At 40.6% G+C, this 23349-nt stretch overlaps 1 protein-coding gene across 1 annotated transcript; it reads left to right on the top strand.

Annotated features, from left to right (window-relative positions):
* Positions 1-4: 4 nt before the first annotated feature.
* LOC109081041 (DCN1-like protein 2) lies at positions 5-4316 on the top strand. The gene is made up of 5 exons (XM_019096048.2): positions 5-712; positions 1095-1263; positions 2093-2217; positions 4018-4143; positions 4223-4316. The coding sequence occupies exons 1-4, from the start codon at positions 658-660 to the stop codon at positions 4104-4106; spliced, it is 438 nt and encodes a 145-aa protein (XP_018951593.2). The 5' UTR covers positions 5-657; the 3' UTR covers positions 4107-4143; positions 4223-4316.
* The last annotated feature ends 19033 nt before the right edge of the window (positions 4317-23349 follow it).

The following is a 23349-nucleotide window of genomic DNA, read 5'->3' as shown; positions in this document are numbered from 1 at the left end:
GCACTCACAACTCCGCACGTAAGCGCATCGAAATCCTCTGAACTTTTTTTATTATTATTATTATTATTATTAATGCCAAAATGCTTTACAACGTTATAAGTTCAAAACAGTGCTCTCATACGATTAATCCCATCCAAAAAAAAAAAAAATGTTTACACGATACATGTATGTGTAGTATTGTGTACTGTGTTTGTTTATGCCGCGTGATAAGTCGTTAAGGTGTAAAAACTACAATTCCCAGCATTCCCGTGAGTGGTGTCCGCGCATGAGCAGAGGGAGATCCGCCGGATTCACATCTCACAATTCTTTTTTATTTACACCACAGAATAAAAAAAAAAACACAGTTGTACCTTTTTATCTCACAATTGCAAGTTTATATCTTGCAGTCCTGAGTTTCCAAAACTGTAACAAATAAACTTTGACACAAAGGTGAGATTCCACACACCGTGACAGACTGTAAGTTACGGTTTCACTGAAGCTGTTGTGGTTGTTCAGCATAAACTGAAGTCATCTCAGAAGGAGAAGCTCCGTCAGTTCACGTCCTTCACGCGGGCCGCAGAGAGAAGCGCTCTGTACTGTCTGACCCACAATGACTGGACACTAGAGACGTCCAGCGATAACTGCTCCCAGAACCCTGAGCTCCACCGCAGAGACCCCATGAAGACAGCAGTGGACCACGAGAAGCTGCATCAGCTGTACCAACACTATAAAGGTGGGGCTTGATTACTAAGTGCACTTTTTGAGTATCTGTATTATTTTTTATAGAAAGGTATGACTTTAACTTCACTACATTTAAAAGACAAATACTGTACTTTACACGCCACTACATTTCTATAAGCGTATTAAAAACATTCAGAAATGTGGGGGAGATTCACAAAGAGTGGACTGCAGCTGGAGTCAGTGCTTCAAGAACCACTACACACAGACGTATGCAAGACATGGGTTTCATTAGCTCTGTACTTGTACTCTGCATAATGACAATAAAGCTGAATCTAATCTAATCTAAAAAAGTAGAAAGTCATTTGAAAGTCAGAGGGTGATTTATTTATTTCTTTTCAGGCAGTCTATCAAGTGTTTGTTCCTTGCGTCTGCAGATCCACACGATGAGAGTAAGATCAGCATCGACGGGATCCAGCAGTTCTGTGATGACCTGCTGCTGGATCCGGTCAGCGTTAGTGTCCTGATCGTGGCCTGGAAGTTCAGAGCGGCGACGCAGTGCGAGTTCAGCCGCGAAGAGTTCCTGGACGGCATGTTACAGCTGGGGTGAGACGCCTGCCGCTCACGAAACCAAAAGAAGTCTTTTCTGCTCACCGAGCCCGCATTTATTTGATTAAAAATACAGAAAAATCTGAAATATTATTACTATTTAAAACAGCTGTTTTCTATGTGAATCTCTGTTAAAGTGTAATTTATTTCTGTGATGTACAGCTGTATTTTCAGCATCATTACTCCAGTCTTCAGTGTCACATGATCTTCAGAAATCATTCTAATATGATGATCTGCTGCTCAAGAAACATTTCTGATTATTATCAATGTTGAACACAGTTGTGCTGCACAATATTTTTGTGGAAACTGATACATTCAGAATTTTGGGTAATGTAAGAACTTTTCTATTCATTAAGGTTTTTATTCATTAAGGACGCATTCAACTGATCAAAAGTGACAGTGAAGACATTTATAATGTAACAAAAGATTTCTATTTCAAATAAACGCTGTTCTTCTGAACTTTCTATTCATCTGTGAATCCTGAAAAATAAAATGTATCTCAGTTTCCAGAAAAAAATATTGTGCAGCACAACTGTGTTCAACATTGATAATAATCAGAAATGTTTCTTGAGCAGCAAATCATCATATTAGAATGATTTCTGAAGATCATGTGACACCGAAGCTGCTTCACAGTAATAAACAGGAAATAACAAAGTTAATTAATTATGAGACTGAAATTTAATTTTAGATATAAAGCAGCTCTACACAAGAAAGAGAAATGATCAAATAAAAAGAAATGCGATCTCATGATGAAGCCTGTTTTAAAGCAGTGTGATGTTATTTCCGTGCAGGTACAGTATTTGATCCCTGTGTGTTGTTTGTGAAGGTGTGACAGTCCAGAGAAGCTGAGGAGTCTTTTACCCAGACTACAGCAGGAGCTGAAGGATTCTGGGAAAGACTTCTATCAGTTCACGTTCAGCTTTGCCAGAAGTCCCGGACAGAAGGGTTTAGGTGAGCGCTTAGTCTAGTCAGCTGATTCTGAGGAACTACATTGTTTGGTGGAAGAATACTGTTTATATTAATATCATTACTCTTTATTTGCTCTGTTTTATTTTGTGAAACCGTACTGTGTATATGAAATAACCGTTTTATAAAAGCAGTAAGCCCCGTGTGTTTACAGTGAATTTATAACAGCTATAACTCCGCTTCACGTCGTACCGAACAACAACCCTTAGCTGTTATAAATTCACTGTAAACCACGGCTTCACGGGGATTATTGCTTTAACATCCTTAAATCAGATACATTTACTGGAGAAACACAATGACGTCTTGTTTTATGAGAAACTGATCAAAATGAAGTGAAAACAAGAACAAAGATCTGTCAACGGGGAATGAAAACCTGCTTTCCCTAGTAAACAAGTCATATGTTTATTTTATACTGAGTATAGTTCATATCTATTAACATATTTACTGACGGATAACTCCAGACTTACTGATATAACAATTATAATTAAACTTTATTTGGAGTACTACTTGTGCACAATGCACACTTCTTAATATCAGGTCTAAAATGTGTTTTGATGTCACTTTTGATGAGAATCATATGATTTTTGAATAATTTTAAATACAAGATATTTGGACCTTGACACTGTTATTTATTTATCAGTCTATGCGACAGTCACAAGCCTCCCGGTTTTCATCCAAAATATCTTAAATTGTGTCCTGAAGATGAACAAAGCTTTTACGGGTTTGGAACGATGTGGGGGTAAGTCACACAGGAAGCTGTCTATTTATTATGGAAGCCAATTTTCACCACATAAAAAAATGCTTTGGTAAATCATAATTACTTTTTGACTTTGTCAAAATTATGACTTTCTAACTTTTTGACTTTTTCTTAGTATCTCATAGTTTTGACTTTTTATTTCATAATTATGACTTTTTATCTTAAAATGTAGACTTTGTCTCATAATTATGGCTTTATCTAATAATGTAGACTTTATCTAAGTATCTCATAATTTTGACTTTTTATGTCATAATTATGACTTTTTATCTAAAAATTTAGACTTTGTCTCATAATTATGGCTTAGTATCTCATAATTTTGACTTTTTAATTCATAATTATGACTTTTTATCTATTTATGTAGACTTCATCTCATAATTGACTTACTGTCTCATAGTTTTGACTTTTTATCTAACATTGTAGACTTCATCAATTATGACTTACTGTCTCATAATTATGACTTTTTATGCCACAATTGACAGTGTATCTCATAATTTTTCCTTTTTTTTCATAATTATTACTTTTTATCCCATAATTGACTTAATACATGATACTTTTGTGTATTTTACTTCAAGTGCTGTGACGTCTCGTTAGCCTAACACAGTACATGTAGCAAGAAAAAAAAAATATATATATATATAACAAAACAAAAAAAAGTAGATAGAATAGAAAAAGAACAGAGAAAGTCAGAGGCCTTTTTTTTTTAAGAAAAACAAGCAGTTAGAAAATGAATAGAGAGTGCAAGTGTTAGAGGGTCAAGTCAACAAATAGATAAAATAGAATCAGAAGATTCTGTATTAGAAGAGTGTAAGAGGGTCAAATAAAGATGGAAGAGTGTGTTTTATCCATTTTTTGAAGATGGCCAAATGTGATATGGATGAAAATGAAACATGAGGTATGATCTCAGTGAACATGCATGTGAAGGGTGGGGATGTGTAGATCTGCAGGAATGAGCCTGTTCCGGTTCTGATCTCAGATCAGTTTGTGACAGAAGCACTCAGTGATGGATGTGTGTGTGGTTGTTCCTGCAGGTTCTGGTCACGGAGCTGCAACTAAAGCCATGTCTGTGGGCATGCGCTACTGTCAGCCCCAGCGGCTGGACAGTCTGGTGGAAGTGTGAATAGAGAAGGGCCGGATGACCCACAATCACCCCATAGGTGCCTCATCCTCATCCTCACATGAGCATCAGTCAGTCCTCCATCAGTCCTTCACAGACGCGTCTCGTTCTGTGCGCAGGGTTCCTGGGCTCGCTGTGTACGGCTCTCTTCACCTCATACACCATCCAGGGAAAGCCACTGGTCAGCTGGGGTCGTGACCTCATGACGGTCATGACGGCGTATGTCATTTCGAAAGCGGAGGAATACTGCAGGAAAACCATCCGGCATATGGCAGGTGAGCAGATCTGGACACTTACAGTGTAAGAACAAGAGGACAGAAAGTCCTTTTATCTCATAATTATGACTTTTTAATCTCATATTTTGACTTTATCTTTAATTACGATGTACTATCCTAAAATTAATTGTATCTTACTTTATCAAAAAGACATTTTATCTCATAATTATGACTTTTTAATCTCATTTTTGACTTCATTAAAATTATGACTTAGTATCTCAAAATGCATTTCATCTCATTTTATCAAGACCTTTTATCTCATGATTATGACTTTTTAATCTCATATTTTGACTTGACTTAATATCTCAAAATCCCAACTTTTTGTCATAATTATGCCTTTTTAATTTCATTATTTAGATGTCATATTTAATCATTTTGACTTTTATCTCATAATCATAACTTTCTATATAATAAAAAAAATTAAAATATCTAATATTTTGGCTTTATGTTTTAGCTATGACTTAGTATCTTAGAATTTTTAATTTTTATGTCATTAATTATGACTTTTTATTTAAGATATATATTTTTTAATAATCTCATAATTGGGACTTTTTATCTTGTATTTTATCTTATAATTATTAGTATCTCAAAAATCCAACTTTTTTAATGTCATAATTTACATTTATCTCATATTTTGACTCATGTCATAATTAACTTTTTATCCCATAGTTACGAATGTTTATCTCATACCTTATCTTATAATTATGACTTAATATGTTTATAATTTTTCACTTTAAGCTTATAATTTTGATTTAGTATCTCATAATTTCAACTTTTTCAAGAGAGCTCACACCTTGTACTGGAGAAGTCCCTCTTCATGAGTACTGTGTGTGTGTGTGTGTTGAGATGTACAAGCGCTGGAGTTCAGAGGGCTGTCCCGGACGCAGGGGTTATAGAAATTAATACTTTTATTTAGCAAGGAAGTTGATGATAAAGGCATTTATAATGTTACAAAAGATTTCTATTCCAGATAAATGCTGTTCATTTGTGCTTTCTATTCATCAAAGAAAAATGAAAAAAATCTGCATACATGTTTTCAACATAATAATAATGTTTTTGAGCAGCAAATCAGAATATTAGAATGATTTCTGAAGGATCTTGTGACTGGAGTAATGACGCTAAAATTCAACTTTGAAATCACAGAAATAAATTACAGTTTAAAATATATTCAAATAGAAAGGGGTTATTTTAAACAGTAAAAATATTTCACAATATTACTGCTTTTGCTGTACTCTTGATCAAATAAATGCAGGCTTGCTGAGCAGAAGAGACTTCTTAAAAAAAAAAAAAAAAACATTACAAATCTTACTGTTTAAAAACTTGTGACTGGTAGTGTAGTTAAACACTTTTAAATTGGCCATTTTAAGTAATTAACAATCATACAGTGAACAGTTTTGTTTGGTGGAGTATGTATTTGTGTGCAGGTGAGAGCAGTGCGACGGGTCTGATCTCTGGCTGTCTGTATGGGCTGCTCTTCAGGACCGACCAGGATCTGGACAAGAGACAGAAACTGGAAGATCTGGGAGAAGGACTGCACCGAGCAGCCGCAGGAGAGAAGTGAAGCGCTGACGTGCCGAAAATATACAAAAATAATAAAACTAATATTTCTGGAATGATAGACAATGGAAGGAATAAGACAGTAGATATCTGGTGACTAATGTAACTAATGTGAAGTTTGTGAATCTGAATTGCTTTACATGTGACTGACACAAGGTGGTGCCACAAAACATGTTACCTGCTAAATTAAACGCTTTTTTTGATATTACTACACTTTGCTATAATCAGCTGGATGTTTAAAACATTAAATTCAACTTAAAAAAAAAAAATCTATTGTTTATCAGCATTTTTCAGCTGGTGAAATATCATAATACCAGGTTTTGCAAGTTTATGTGTAAACAAACTCAATAAGTGACTTGTTCTCTTCATTCTGCTGCAAGTGAGCTTTTCATAACAGCAAACATATATAATGATGAAAGAGCAGTAAAAAGTCTCTCTATTGATAAATGCTAAACAAAACATTAATTATATCAAAGATAATTAAAAATTAAAATGCTTTTAATTTGAACTATTAGAATCAATTTTGTTAGCTGAAATAAAATAAATATTAGATTTAAAAAACAATTAGAAATGTTGATTACTGTTATTATGAGTGTTGTACATTAAGATATATCTTTCTGAAGATCATGTGACACTGAAGACTGGAGTAATGATGATGCTGAAAAAATACAGCTTTGCGTCTTAGAAATAAATTATAAATAAAAATCTATACAAATAGAAAAACTATTATTTTTAATTGTAATAATATTTCACAATATTAAGTTATTTTTCTGAGTATAATAGGCTTCTCTAAAAAACATTACAAATCTTACTGATCTCAAACGTGTAAACAGCAGTGTATGTTTAAACAAACTAAAAAAAGACCACAAAACTGAAAAAAAAAAAAAAAAAAACTAAAATATGAAAAACTATTATAGTATTTAGTTATTACTGCACTAGAAACAGCATAAATGATCTGGACAGATGTTTGCTGCTCATGATAACACAGGGGACCACGTTCAGCTGTTGTGTTCATTAATCAAACGCTGACGAGTGGAAGTCATTATTTATTTATTAACCTCAAACCCTGAAGCAGAAAAAGATCCAAACATTCCCTACAAAAATAACCAGAAACCAGCCACCGTCAGTCACACAGGCGGTCATGTGACCAATCAAATCACCAGGAAGCGCAAACCCATCATCATCATCATCATCACATTCACTTAAACACTGATCTACAGACCAACCATCATCTTCATCATCATCATCATCACTGTGTCAGGAAGCTGCTGCTGATGATGATGTCACTGGCATGCACTTTAGATGTCTTGTGAAACACAAAGATACAGTTTCAGAATCACATTCATTCATTTCCCTTTTCCCTCGAGCAACAAGCAGATCCTTCATCATCATCATCATCAGTGTTTAGGGTTCATGTTCACAACAGAATCACTGCACTGGTGTCTTTCTCAGCGTCTCGCTCATGAAATCAGGTTCAGATCAGATCAGATCTAGACCAAACGTGTTCTGTGTGAACAGCCCTTACAGCTGTGTGTGTGTGTGTGGAGGATCATGGGTAATACACCAGCGGCTCTAAAACAAGAATAAACATTAATTATTTACATCAGGTGTCATTTAATGCCGGCATCACACCACACAAAACACACACACACGTAAATAAGCTGATGTCATAAACTTATTTTTGTACATAAAGCCAATTAAAATCAGTACAAACACTAAAATGTAAGCATTTTAGAATAAAAAGAACATCATAAAGAACATTAGAATACAAAAAAGAAATTCAAAAAAGCGGAGTAATTTTGAGGATTACGTCTGAGAGTGAAGGTTTGTCCAGTTTGTGCTGAACATCTGGACTCAAACAATCATCATCATCCACACAAACACTCATTCAGAACGGCTTTCAACTGACACACACACACACACACACACACACACACACTCACGCGCACACACACTAGTCGACTTTAATGCTCTGTCATGGCGCTTTCAGCTTGACGTCGACTAGTCGCTGGTCCTATAGAGGGCGCAACAGGATTACACTCCGTTTCCAATCAGTACATGCTCTGACAGCTCCACAAGACGTGTGTGTTTATATCATCTGGATCCAAGAAGAACTGAACGGGAGGAATGCACAGTCTAAACAGCTTATTGTGCAGGGAAGTTAATCACTGTTCTAATCTAAACGCTGTCACACACACACACACACACACACACACACACTCGCTCTCACTAATGCATTCATATCAATGTATGTATCTGATTTAGAACGAGCAGAAATCTGTGAGAAGTGTAACGACTGACTGAAAGACAAAAGAACTGATAAATGAGCTGTTACAGGAGCACTGTGTCGTGTGTCATAGCTGTCACATCTGTTCCAGTCTCAGCTCCAGATGTGTTTGTTCATTAAATGACATCGTCAGCGACTAGTCCACTCGACTTTCATTACATAATAATCAGAAGTCATTCAACCCCTTACACACACACACACACCCCTGACCTCACAGTGAACACACACACACACACACCTCTGACCTCACAGCACAGAAACACACACACACTCATGACCACTGCAGCTGACCCCTGACCTCACAGTGAACACATACACACACACACACACACACCCCTGACCTCACAGTGAACACACACAACTACACACACACACCACCCCTGACACACCACACACCACCAGTGCACAGCCAGTGCATGAGATGGAGTAGGAGGAGGAGGATGAAGATGATCAGATGGTCTGGTATCCGGCGTGTGTCCGCTTCCTGCCGATCAGATACGCGATGAGGACGATCAGCACCAGACCGGCCAGAGCCACCCCCACGATGATGGGGGATGAGCATGTTCTCCTGGATCCGCGCGACACTCCTCCACTGCACACAACACACAGAAAGCACAGAGTTTTTTTTTTTAAATCAAATTGACAGTTTTTACATTTTTAAAAGGGTGATGAACTGAGAAAACAAAAATTCCCTTTTGGTTGATATTTTAACATAAGAGGTCATTGTACCCCCTATAAACACATCCTGTAAGTTTCAGAACTCAACACTTTGTCGTTATTCTAAAAACAGCTTATATTGAAGGCAAGTCTCCCAAAACAACAGCTTGTGGGAATGTGCTGCTCTATGATGTAATAGTGTGGGATAAGCAGCGCCCACCGTTTCCACGTCGCTGCCTGTTTCAGCCCCGCCCACCGTTTCCACATAGCTGCCCGCTCAGCCCCGCCCACCGTTTCCACATAGCTGCCTGTTCCGCCCCGGCCCACGCGTTTCCACGTCGCTGCCTGTTCAGCCCCGCCCACCGTTTCCACATAGCTGCCTGTTCAGCCCCGCCCACCGTTGCTCCCACATAGCTGCCTGTTCAAGCCCCCGCCCACCGTTTCCATAGCTAGCCTGTTTCCGCCCTGTAGTTGCCCCATAGCTGTGTTCAGCCCACCGTTGCCACTCGCTGCCTGTTTAGCCACACCCACCGTTTCCCACATAGCTGCCTGTTCAGCCCGCCCACCGTTTCCACATTCGCTGCCTGTTTAGCCACACCCACCGTCTTCCACCATAGCTGCCTGTTCAGCCCCGCCCCACCGTTTCCACGTAGCTGCCTGTTCAGCCCCTGCCCACCGTTTCCACGTAAACGCGCCTGTTTAGCCCCGCCCACCCGTTTGTTCCACGTAGCTGCCTGTTCAGCCCCGCCCCACCGTTTCCAACGTCGCTGCCTGTTTCGCCCCGCCCCACCGTTCCACGTAACTGCATGTTTTAAGACCCCGCCCACCGTTTCCACGTAACTGCCTGTTTAGCCCCATGCCCACCGTTTCACGTAGCTGCCTGTTCAGACCCCGCCCCACCTGTTTCCACGTAACTGCCTGTTTAGCCCCCGCCCACAGTTTCCACGTAAACTGCCTGTTAGCCCCGCCACAGCCGTTTCCACGTAGCTGCCTGTTCAGCCCCGCCCACTCGTTTCCACGTAACTGCTGTTCAGCCCCGCCACCGTTTCCAACTCGACCTGCCTGTTCAGCCCCGCCCACCGTTTCCCACGGTAACTGCCTTGTTCAGCCCCGCCCACCGTTTCCACGTCGCGCTGCCTGTTTAGCCCGCCGCACCCGTTTCCAAACGTCGCTGCCTGTTTAGCCCCGCCGACACCATTTCCACATCGCTCTGTTTAGCCCCGCCCACTGTTTCCACATCACGGTGGGAATAGCTTTTAATTAGCACATAGCTTTTTTTTTTAACAAAAATCTTGATAACAATCAGTGGAGCTCAGAGAACAGTGCAACACTGAAAAAAAGGCAGTTCTTGACCCCTTTAAATAAGAGTTTTTTAAAGATCTGCACAGATAAGGAACGCGGATGGAGTCGGTGTCTGCCTGCGGCGGTCAGTACCGCTGAGGAAGAACAATCGAGAGCAGGCGGTGACGTTGAAGGGCTGCAGCTGCAGTCTGAAGGTGTTTATGGAGAAGCTGGGCACAATCGAGAGCGTCTGCTCCGCGCTGCACACGTACGAGCGGCCCACGCTGCACTGCAGGAAGTTCAGAGAGCCGTTTCCCTCCACGAAGGCGGTCTGCAGCAATCACACAATCAGGGCACATCTATCACATCATCTTTACACCAAAATGACAGAATACGAACCATGCTGCACACATAGACTACCTATAAGCAGCTAATTTGGCACAGAGCATCAAAAACTAACAACAAAGATCTGACTGATCAAATGCTAATTAATCACATTCATTAGTTCTAGTAGTTAATAAAATCTGTTTATGACACCTCCTCTCCGTCAGCATGGTTTAAGAGCTCTGGTGAAATAATGTTCATGGCATCAAAATGAATAGTTCACCCAAAAATAATCATTCTGTCATCATTTTCTCACCCTCAAGTTCCAAACTGTGTGAGTTTTTCTTCTGCTGGAAGAATGTGTGTTTAAAAAAAAAAAAAAAAAAAAAAAAAAAAAAAAAAAAAAAACAGCTAATGGTACCCATTGACTTCCCTAGTATTTGCCATACAGTAGAACTCTATGGCAACCCTCAGCTGTTTGTTTCTGTGAACAACTTTTAGGTGAACTATAACTTTAAATTTTGAAAAGTGAATTTTTAGACATTTGAATGAGTTCTAGGAATCTGTGGATGTCCTGCTTCCTCCTGCGTCGTGCATCTGTACATCCAGCATATTAAAGACTCAGGTTTGAAAAGCCTGTGCTGATCATCTAGCGCGTACCTGTTCCTTCCGGGCCAGAAGGGCAGAGACGTTCACCTGCGCTCAGGTAAAACTCTCTGGTAGTGGAGTTCTGCAGCAACACAAAACACCTTCAGTATCATCATGCGTTCATTACAGGACAGGTCAGACACACACTCACAATCGTAAGCACACACTCCCTCACTCACACGACACACACCACCAACACACACACACACACACACAGCAAACCAACAAACAAACAAAACGCACACACACGCTCTCTCATACACACACACACAAACACTGAGAACCACTCTCACTCAATTGTTCTTGTGTCACTCATCCCCCAAAACGCACACACGCGCGCACTCTTTCACACACACACACACACACACACACACACACACACTCGCACAGTCAGCACTCTCTCTTTCGTTTTCCTCTCACTCACACCCACTACTTGGCACACAGTATCGGGTACACCTCACTCTCTCACACACACACACTCGCAGGCACAATATCACGGCACACTTGCCAGGCTCTCACACACACTAGTGCACTCTCTTTATACTCTTTCGCACACACGTTCTCACGCACACTGCGCACACACACAAAAAACACACTCTGAATCACACTTGCGGCACACACTGTACACACACACTCTCGCCGCACTCACGCAATTTCTTGTGGCAGTTTCTCGCACAAACACAACACTGCAAAACCAAGGGGGGGGGCACAAAAAAAAGTATCTGTCAAACCCACACACTACGCACGCGTGTAAACACACACCATGTGCCACTCAATTCACACAAACCCTATCACCACACACTCTCGCCACAAACGCACACAACACTCGCACGTCCTATGCTGAATCACTCTCCGAAAAACAACATTATTCTGCCCTCGTCGCACTCAGCAGACTCTTGCGCACACTATCACGCACAATTCGACTGCTTCTCTCACCAACTCTCGTGCACTCCTCTAATTGCGCACACACACACACTCACCAGTTCGTGAAGAGTGAAGGTGAGGTTGGTGGAGTATCCTCACGTCAGCACCAGCGTGGCGACCGTGACCCCACACGACACCGAGGGCCTGTGGTTCGGTTGGGCTGCAGGTTCACGACCAAGCCCATGACCATCTGGGGAGGGGTCAGGATCAAGGCTCAGCAGCCGGTCAAACACGTGACAGCAGCAGGAAGTGTTGCTCGTGCAATCACCTGGTTCAGTGCTCCGGGAGCTTGTTAGGTGTATGTTGAGCTGCCGCCCCAGCAGTTGCCGGAGCAGGCAGGCGGTGGGTGACGTTGCGGTGGTTGATGGTGTAGTTTCCCTCGACTGCGGAGCTGGGCGGGGGCGGGACGGGAGAACGGGGGCGGCGCTGGTTCTGGGAGACTGAGGCGGGTCAGCGGTTCGTAACCGTCCTGATCAGCACTGCAAAACGCTCTCTACACCCGAGGACACGCCAACATTTTCACGTCAGATTCATAAACAGGAAGATGACTGGATCATGGCTGCAGAATTCATCCAAACACTGATTCAAGATCAGCTGTTTAAAAGAAGATCTACAGAATGGACATTATCATATCAGTGTTTGATTCAATTCAGGGTTCACAACACACACTAACCCTAACAATAACCAGGACATTTAACCATTTTTTTTTTTAATGCTATTTTTATTTTGACACATCCGTATAGTCCTTTCAGTTATTTTTAAAAAGATCAGATTGAGAATCAATTCTGCTATTTATATTTATAGAACATTGTCAACTTAACATTATCATGTTTAATGAAAAACAAAAATAAGATATCTTGAATTAGCTAGTATTATGTCAGGTTTTACATTTTAGTTTTTTTCACTAGGTGTTTTTTGTCACTGTTTTGTTTGTCTTATTCTTCGATGTAGTTTTAATTACATTTTATGTCAGTTTAGATTTATGTCCTTTTATAATTTTTATCACTTTTGGTTCTTCATTTATTGTTATTTCACCAGTGTTAGGGTCATTTTCATTAGAATATAATTTTATTTCATTGTACCAGACCAAGGCAACATTCCTAATTTTTTTACTCACCAAGTTGTTCTTCTATTATAGGTTAGCCGTATATTTGAATGCTGTTGGTTTCTTGTGTGTTGTGTTTTTTTTGATGATGAGGCAACTTTCCAGAGAAGGACCCCATGGGATTATGTCCTTTCCCAGCAACTGTGCATGCTGGGAAACCAAAACAGATGATGTGTGGGATAAACAAGAACAATTGAAGCAGCACTTAATGTCGGTGTTGTGTGAAGAGTGTACCGTCTGTGCTGATGTTGGACTTCGCTCATGATAGCACTCCATGTGCACATCAAGAGAAGGCTGAGGTTGACCTCGGGGCTCAGAATCTGACGGTGCTGGGGGCTCACAAACCTGTATGTTGCTGTTTAAACCTCGCCGAGATCTCCGTCCCACGTTCGTCATCACATTCATGAGCCCTACAACGAGAGAAACGCATGTGAGCGTAGACGCTGTACAATCCGTAACGAATCCTGTGTGTTGTGGGTGGTGTGGGTGTGTGTGGTGGGTGTGTGTGAGTCGCACCTGGTGGAGGGACTGTGGGAAGGTGATGGTGTCGCTGAGGGTGGGTCTGCAGGCTGGCTAGCTCACACGGTAGATAGAGAAGTCAGGCGCTGGGAGAACAGGCAGAGTCAGAGCGTGACCTGCGCGAAGGACACCAGCAGCTCTAGGGAGGAACGCCAGCGCCGCCGCTCCGCAGTAGGAACTACCATTACCCACTGCTGCTAGCGGACGGCAGCGGCACAAAACTCGCAGCGCTCGAAACACAGCAAACACACAAGAACAATATGGTGAAAAATGGTTACTATATCAACTTGCAATACTGGTGACAATGAAAAGTTACAAAAATTTAAATACCTTCCCCCACCCAAAAAGGAGATTTCGGTTTTTGAACAAAAAGGGCAAAAAGAGGGCAAAAATAAAAAAAAAAAAAAATAATTATTAAAGGGTTGTTTTTATCCAATTTCGGCCGGAGGTGCCCAGGATATCACAAAGTTTCTTCAAATGACCACAAATAAGAGCTTCTCTTGTCGTAGGACACAGTTTGTGTTACGTAATCCCTTCCCAAACCTGGCACACATGGAACTGTGGGAATCAATATCAGGAGTATCACATTCTAGCTTTTTGAGGTTGTAAAAAAAACCACTTATTTTTATAAAAGTAGAGCATCTGTTAATGTACAAGATAATTTGTGACCCCGCATTGTTTTTTGAACGCTTTTTGTGTGGTGGTTACTGTGTGTTTATGAGTGTGTGGTGTGCGTGTGTGTGTATTGTCGATGTGTGTATTTGTACATGTGTTTTATGAGCGTCGTGTGTGTGTTTGTGTGTATGAGTGTGTGTGTGTGTTTGTATATGAGTGTGTGTATATATATAATATATATATATATAATATACTATATATATATATATATATATATATATGAGTGTGTGTGTGTGTTATGTGTGTATGAGTGAGTGTGTGTGTGTATGTATATGAGTGAGGTGTGTATATGTATATAGAAATATATATATATGATATATATATATATATATATATGTGTATATTATGGGAGTGTGTGTGTGTGTTTATGTGATATGGGTCGGATATATATATATGTGTGTGTGTGTTTGTGTGTATGAGTGTGTGTGTTTATGTGTGTATGAGGGTATTGTATAGATTGTGTGTGTGGTGTGTGTGGTGTTTATGTGAGGGTGTGTATGAATGCGTGTGTGTTGTGTGTATGGTGTGGTTTATGTGTGTATGAGGGTGTGTGTGTGCTTATGTTGTGGTGTTATGTTATATGGAGTGTGTTGTGTATGTGTGTGGCTATATGTGTGTAGATAGAGTTGTGTGTGGGTGTTTTAGGAGTGTGTGGGGTTGTATATGGGTGTGTGTGTGTGTGGTATGATTGTGGATGTATATGAGTGTGGTGTGTGGTTTGTTGTTGTATATGAGTTGATGTGTGTAGTGTGTATGGTGTTGTGTGTGGTGTAATGTATATGAGGTGCTGGGTGTGTGTATGAGTGTGGGTGTGTTTATGAAGTAGAGTTGTGTTTGAGTGTAGGTTGGATCTGATATATGAGGGCGTGTGTGTATTGTATAATTGATATGTATGTGTGGTGTTTGGTGTATTTTTGTATATTGGAGTTATGTGTGTGGTGTGTATTGGTATAATGAGTGTGGTGTGGTGTGTTGTGTAATGTATTATGAGTGTTTTGTGTGTTGGTGTATGTATTGAGTGTGTGTGTGTATTGTGTATGGTTGGTATGAGTGTGTGTGTGTAGTGTGTATGTGTAGTGAGTGGGTCTGTGTGTGTGTGTCTGATATGGAGGTTATAGATGTGTGTGTTAGTTTGTATATGAGTGGTGTGGTGGTGTTAGTGTATGTGGTTTATTTATGAAGTGTAGTGTAGTGTGTATAATGAGGTGTGTGTGTGTGTTGATGTATTATATGAGGGTGTGTGTGTGTTGGTATTGCTATATGAGGTGTGTGTGGGTTATTATTTTGTATATGGAGTGTGTGATGTGTGTGTGTGGTTTATGTATATGGAGTGTGTGTGTAATGGTGTATGTATATGAGTGTTATGTTGTATATGTATGTTGTGTTGTTTGTGGTGTGTGTAGTTATGTATATGTTTTTTTGTGTGTTTTTATGATGTGGTTTGTGTTTATGTGTTGTTGTGTGTGTTCTGTTTGTGTTGTTGTGGGTATGTTTTTTTTGGGTTTAGTTGTGTGAGTGTTGTTGTGTGTTGTTAATATTTGTTTGTGGTGTTTAAGTTTGGTGGTTTGTTTGGGTTTGTGTGTTTGTGTGTTAGTATTCTGATTGTGGTTTGTTGTTGTTGGTGTTTTTGTTGGTGTAGTTGTTGGTTATGACTGGTGGTGTATTTATTAGTGAGTGTGGTTGTGTTTGGTGGTTTGTTGTTTGTGTTTTTGTTATCGTGTTGTATTTGTGATTTGTTGTGTTGGGTATTTGTGGTATTGTATTTGTTTTGTTGTTGTTTTAAGTTGTGGCTTTAATTATGTGTTTTATGGTTTGTGCGTTTGTGTATGGGTGTGTGTGTGTGTTGGTTTGTTGTACATGTATTATGTAGGTGGGGGTGTGGGTTGTTTTTTTTTGTTATGGGGACTTGTGTTAGTTTGTTATGTTACTGGAGGTTTGTGTTGTGTGTAATTATGTATATTGTATTGTGTTGTTGGTGTTGGTTGGAGGTGTTGTTGTTTGGTGTGCAGGTGTGGTATGGTTATTGTGAGTGTGTTGTTGTTTATTGAGTCACCGTTTTTGTGTCTGTGGTGGTTGACTTGAGTGTGGTTTGTGTTTTGTGGATTTTGTGTGTCGGTTTTGTGTGTTTGTGGTATTTTTGTGGGTGTGTGTATTTTTTTGTCTCTCGGTGTGTGTGGTTATGGTGAGGTGGTGTGTTGTGTATGAGTGGGTTTGAGTGTGTGGTGTTATGTTGTTTTTGTGTGTTGGGTGGTATTGTTCTTTTTATGTGTGGTGTGTGGTGTGTATGTGGTATTGTATGTGGTGGGTTTGTGTGTGTTTAGTGTGTATGTTGTTGTGTGTGGTATATTGAGGTGTTTGTTGTGTGTGTGTCTATGCGTGTGGTGTGTGTGTGTGTGTGTGTGTGTGGTGGTACCGTTCCATTGGTGGTGTTGTAAGGTGATGATGAGCTGGTGTTGAGATCTGCTTAACAGTGGGAGTGTCCATCTTTCATCCTCAAAACGGCACAGGTGAGCTGCAAACACACCCGAAAACACACACACACACACCCACACCACATCATGGTCGTCAGTTGATGGTGCATAAGTAGGAGAATCAGGCCAGAAGAGAGCGCGTCACAACTAATGCCAGAGCACGAACTCGAACCATCACAATAAACACACATTAGTGCCATTCTCACGCCATCTCTAGATATGAATTTACAAACAAATAACATACAAGCTGCAATTCCACACAACCTATCAGCAATATGACTTTCCTGTTTTAAAAAAAAATACAAGGGTGACACACTGGAAGTGACTTAGGACTCTGATTTTAAGTTTATGGCCTCATCAGCTCAGGTTATTTCTCATGACAAAAATTGATGGCACATTAGAAAAAAACAAATACAGCAGTAGCACAATACAAAATACACACTGTACCCAGCAGCTAGCCATCCTGGAGCACGTTTATATAATTATACTTTGATCTTTACTCTGTGCTCCTGGAGTGCATTATAACATACTGACCTCAAAGTACAACTCATGGATTATTAGAAAACTGTTCAGAGGTCATGAGGGTCAAACAAAACTTAAGAACACTGACGTACACACACACACACACACACACACACACACACACACACACACACACACACACAGATCACCACTGACTTCTAGTGAACAATAAGCAAAACATACATAACTGTGATCAGAGTTGAATCACTCGAGCCTGTAATCAGCTGACTCTGCTGTAATGATCGTGTGGAGCAGCTCCAGAGCAGAAGACACCCCTCACACCAGGCTCCCTCGGCCGGGTCACGCTGCGAGATGCTCACATGAGCCTGCAGCACCAGCACAGCAACACTGGTGACCAGCGCAGTGCACTACATCCACATCGAGGAACAGATACTGGTCCTCTGACCGCAGCTGCCACAGGATCGCAGGAAGAACCGGCTGGAGGAGGCTTTTGAGCGGGAGGCCGAGGGCTAGCCGCTGGTGAGCCTGGTTTAGGTGCTAGGAACATTTAATATTACAGATGTTCTGGTGAGTAAAAACTGTGTCATTAGATCTGATGGCTGCTGCTTCTGCAAGAGAACGATTTTTGAGGCATATTTCTTCTTTCATTTTATCGTTATGATTCATGAACCCAACCACAACATTACAAACTCTTTGATTTGAAGCAAAAAAGTCGTAGAAAATTGGACAGGACTGTGACATGATTCAAGCAAAAAAACATCTAAAGATGTTGATTATTAATAAACAATAGGGCTAAGCCGGAAATTAAAAATTACAGAATTTTTAATATTTGTTGAATTTAAAAAAAAATGCAAAAATTACAACAGTCAGATACAAAAACTCTGCAGAAGTCCGCCTAATAACACAACATAACGTGGAAATTTCTGGGTATTGTTTTTTTTCCATCTCACATTTAAAAAAAAAATAAAATATAAATACCTTGTAGAGAGTGAAAAACAACCTCTTTGTAGCTAAACTATGCGTGCATAATACTGTGTATTTATAACACTTCTTTGAGAAACCTTTTTTTAAATTACATTTGGCTTGAGTAAAACGCATTATGTTGCTTCTTTCACGGATAGTCAAGTTGTTTTATTGCTTTTAATGTACGCGTGTATTAGTTATATTTTGCCCAATGCAATACTCTCTGGAGAGAAGTCGAAAAGCTTTTTTCCCCATAGCTGAAATTATAATTCCAATATTAATAATATTTAAGTGAAAAAATTATAATTTAGTTTTTGACGAACAGCCTAAATAATCAGTATAGCTTGTTTTAGTGCAATCTCCCAGAAATAATGGCTAGTTTAAACATGCTAGAGTGCTGCCATTTGCAGTGTTCCATAGAATTGGGCGGAGCTAAAGGCGTTTCCTATGGCGCTCGGCCGCAGTTGTCTGGATTGGTGGAATTTTTGCAGAATCATGAATAATGTAGTTTTTTCATCAGGAGTTCCTCTGTTAAACTCAGTACAAGGTACATCAACCACTGATTAACAACGCCTGTCTTTATCGTTATTAAAAATGTATATGAAATCCTATTAAGTGAAATGATCAGTCACCACTGACATCTACAGATCAGCTGATTGGATCACGTGCATCCAGAGGACCCTGCTCCAGCCAAGCAGCATACCTTGAAAAGACCAGATCGACGCTGCTCTTCAGGAAGTTTAATAAAGCCAGCCAATCAGCAGGCGCAGGTGCGACCAGAACAATGACAGAGCGCGGTCTGGACCGAAAGCGCGCTTATTGTTCTGATCACGTGACTCTGATCTGCTGCTCACGTGACGTCATCAGCGCTTCCAAACAACGCAAATGAAAGCAAAAACACACACACACAGAAATCAAAGAACACACTGACCGCGTCATTTAATTCCTAAAATACGACCTGAGGCAGCACGTAGCGGAGATAAATGTCAGAACGTGAAACAAAACGACTGACTGAAACACACCTAAAATAACTGAGTTTGAGCCCGAGTCAGACGCGCGCGCTAATGACAGTTTAACGTAATGGGTATTCGCAGGCTCGACCGCGTCATAAACTTACCGTCTAGACTCGTTTTATGATGTGTAATGATAACCCCTGGCTGGAGTTATGAACACTTACCCATCAGGAAGGGTCCAGCAGGACACGCCTACGCGGAGAGCCCGTTTTTGACCGTCATGCCTCAGTCCGTCAGAAAACGCGTCACACTCCGAGAGCAGAACACTGCGTACTAACGCCCGCGCACTGAAGACGAGCAGAGCAGCGCGGATCTGTGCTGTTATAACCCGAGCGCGGTGTGTGTGCGGTGCAGAGGCCCGGCAGGTCAGGCCAGGATGTTCAGAGATCGCGTGGATGAGAACGCTTTTAGCCCTGCCCCCACGGTCCACGTAGGTGGCACGACCTGCGCGTAGCGACTCTACGCGCTGTTTATCCTCATCTCTTGCGCGATTCATCTGTAGCATTAATGTTAATAATGTCGAGTTTTAGTGTTATTATAATGCTGTTTAAGCTACAGACCAATGTATAGGTAGGTGTGACTTATGACAGTTTAAAATCATAAAATGCGTCCAAAAATGTATTATTTCACGTGACCTTCTGATAATATTAATGAGTCAGTCCAGGTTTTATTGTCATTTTTTCATTAACAGCAGAAAGCTACCAGCTGTGAATATTAATAGGCTTCTATTGCAGACATCCTCTCCTTTCTATTAATGTATGTTTATATTTATTGTTTGTAGTGATGTGGATTGGTGCTTGCTGCTAAAAGAAATGGCCAAATATGACTCCGTGAAGTTATACATTGTACAACGTGACCCTGGACCACAGCCACTGCATCATCTGAAAGCTGAATAAATGATCTCTCCATTTGATGTCTGGTTTGTTAGGAGGACAATATTTGAAAATCTGGAGATCTGAGGGGTAAAAAAAAATCACAAATATTGAGAAAAATCATCTTTAAAGTTGTTCAAATAAGAAGTTTCACAGCATTGCATGTTACTAATCAAGAATTAAGTTTTTTGATATATTTCACATTCTAGAAATTTACAACAATATCTTAATGGAACATGATCTTTACTTAATATCCTAATGATTTTGGCATAAAAAGAGAAATGTATAATTGCTTGACCCACACAATGTATTGTTGTCTATTGCTACAAAATACACCTGTGCTACCTGATGACTGATTCAGTAACTTACTTTTGAGGTCTTCAGATAATGGCTGATAAATTTACATTAGAAAAATGTAAACGTTTATAACTCAATTTTATTGTATACAAATATCAAGTGTGGCTATTTATTATATGTTGATGTATATATTTATACATTAAGTGAAAATTAGATGCAGTTATGAATTTAAACGTATGGCAAGTCATTCCTGCTGCTTGCAACACACTGAAGTCATGGGTTCGATTCCCAGGAAATACATGAACTTATCAAATGTCTATTATTCAGTGCCAGCCTGTTTTTTTTGAATAAACTAACCAAAGTGTTTTAGTGTGTGTGTGTGTAGCCATAAGAGTGTATTGTGTCTGGCCCCGCTCATGGCTGAGTCTCATTTATTTCTGTAAGGGAATTGCCTCAAGTGAATAGAGGCAGCAAAATCACATTAGTCTTGGTATGTGTCCAGGCACTGGTCATACTTTTCACCACTAATCCACGGGGGTTACAACTGTCTTTTTGCACATGTGGAAGTTAAAAGTTAGATTTTTCTCAGAAATTCAGAGATTTTCATGCCATGGAATTGCAGCTTTTTATTTCTGAATTCTGACTTAAAACAAAGAAACAAAACTAATATATATATATATATATATATATATATATATATATATATAACTATATATATATATATATATATATATATATTTTTAATGAAAAAATAGTTTTGAGTTAATACACTTAATAGATTTCTTCCCACAGTGATTTAAAATAGAGAAACAAAGAAATTCATCACAGAGTCAACAATGTTCCAGAATGCTACAATACTAGGTTTATTAAGCCACATTTCTTTCTCTTTTCTTTTTTGGTCTGAAATGTAACTGGACATGTTCCTTGACAGACTGCATTATAGATTCTTTAAATTATTTAGAATTGTGTTTGCTCCTTGGGCGGTATACTTATATATCTGTATCTCTACTCTCAAGTAGGAATCCACTACCACAATCATCACGCTTAAGATAGAACAAAAGTGCTTCATTTACTGACAAAGCTTATCTGGGCTGAAATATGAGCTGGGTCACTGTTCCCTTTCACTTGAGTTTCATGCACACACACATGAAAGAGAAATAACAGCCAATAGCAGTTCCTTTCATAATATCATAATTAAATATGTGATTTATTCTTTATACTACACACCTGGAAATAGAAATCCATACTCCTAGCCCTATTTTTAGATGACAGGGGAATACAGGTGATGGAAATATAGATCCACCACCACACACACACACACACACACCCACCACACACCCCCCTCTCTCTCAGAGACTCCTCCACACACTCACTGACAGACACACACACACAGCTCATGGACAGGACAAACCACACACACACACTCGTCACTGACCAGCCACACACACACAGACACTGACAAGACAACAAACAGAGTCACACGAGGGCACACACAAACACACCCACACAGCAACCAACACAGACACTCACTCACTACGAGACGACACACACACACACCCACCACACTCACTTACAGACCACACACACACACACACACTCCACTCACTGACAGGATCACGACAACACCACACAGCAGTCAATGACAGACACACACACACTACACGACAGTTCACACAGACACAACACAAACACAGACACACACACACTCACTCCAAGAGTGAGCAGACACACCAACACACACAGTCACTGACAGGACACACACACACAGTCACCTGTACCAGCCACACACACAGTTCACACCGACACCCACAACACAACCACACACACAAAACACACACACAACACACACACACACACACACACTACACGTGTACAGGACTGACAGCCACACACACACACACTCACGCTTTGACAGACACGTACACACACAACACATTTCACTGACAGACACACAAACACACACATTCACTGGACAGACACAGCACACACATCAGCCACTCACTTAAAGAGCACAACAAAACACACCCACAGCTAGTCACTGACGACAGAAACCTATACCCACATCAAATTACACAACAGACTGTTACCTACAAACCACCAGCTACGAACATACACACACACTGCTCGACTCACATGACCAGGACACACCCACAGTATCACTGGATGCAGCCACACACCACAGGGCAGGTCACTGACAGACAAACACACACACACAGTCAAAACATGACACACACAAACACAAAACCACACACACACAAACACTAACACAGCGCGACAACACACACTACGATGTCACTGTGACAGTACTACACAGGCACACACACACAAGCACTACGTCACTTGACAAGACACACACACACACACACACACCTGACCGAGACCCATCACACACAGTGTAACACACCACCCACACAATGACAGAGGCAACACATCACACACAAACTCGTAAGCTGACACACCACACACACATAAGACTCATCAGAGTCCTCTCGTAAGACTTCAACCAAAACAAACACACGATGAGTCAAAGGAACAGAAAGTGGGGGTCCTTTCCTTTAGTGAAAATCATGCGACAATTCATGCTAAAATCGCCTATATCCCAGAGTGCAGCGCGGCTGTAGGGTAGAGTCACATGGACCCATCCGGCCCAAAAGCCCTTGTGAAGGGCGTGGAGGTCCAAGGTTCACGGCGCTCCTACTCCCATAGTGTTACTGGTTTGGGTTTGCTTTGTCTCGCTCCAGATAGTCCCGATCGAATCAGAGACTCGGGTGAGCTTTCTTCAGAAGTCCGCCGGGACTGCAGCGGCAGGAGAATCATGGGAAATATCCGCATCACATCCAACCAGTGAACATGCACAGGTACGTGAGCATGACAAACTGATTTAGTTGACGCACC

Source organism: Cyprinus carpio, chromosome B1 (genome assembly GCF_018340385.1).
Source record: "Cyprinus carpio isolate SPL01 chromosome B1, ASM1834038v1, whole genome shotgun sequence".
In the NCBI taxonomy this organism is placed as follows: Eukaryota; Metazoa; Chordata; class Actinopteri; order Cypriniformes; family Cyprinidae; genus Cyprinus; species Cyprinus carpio.
This window is presented reverse-complemented; position numbering and strand designations above follow the sequence as displayed.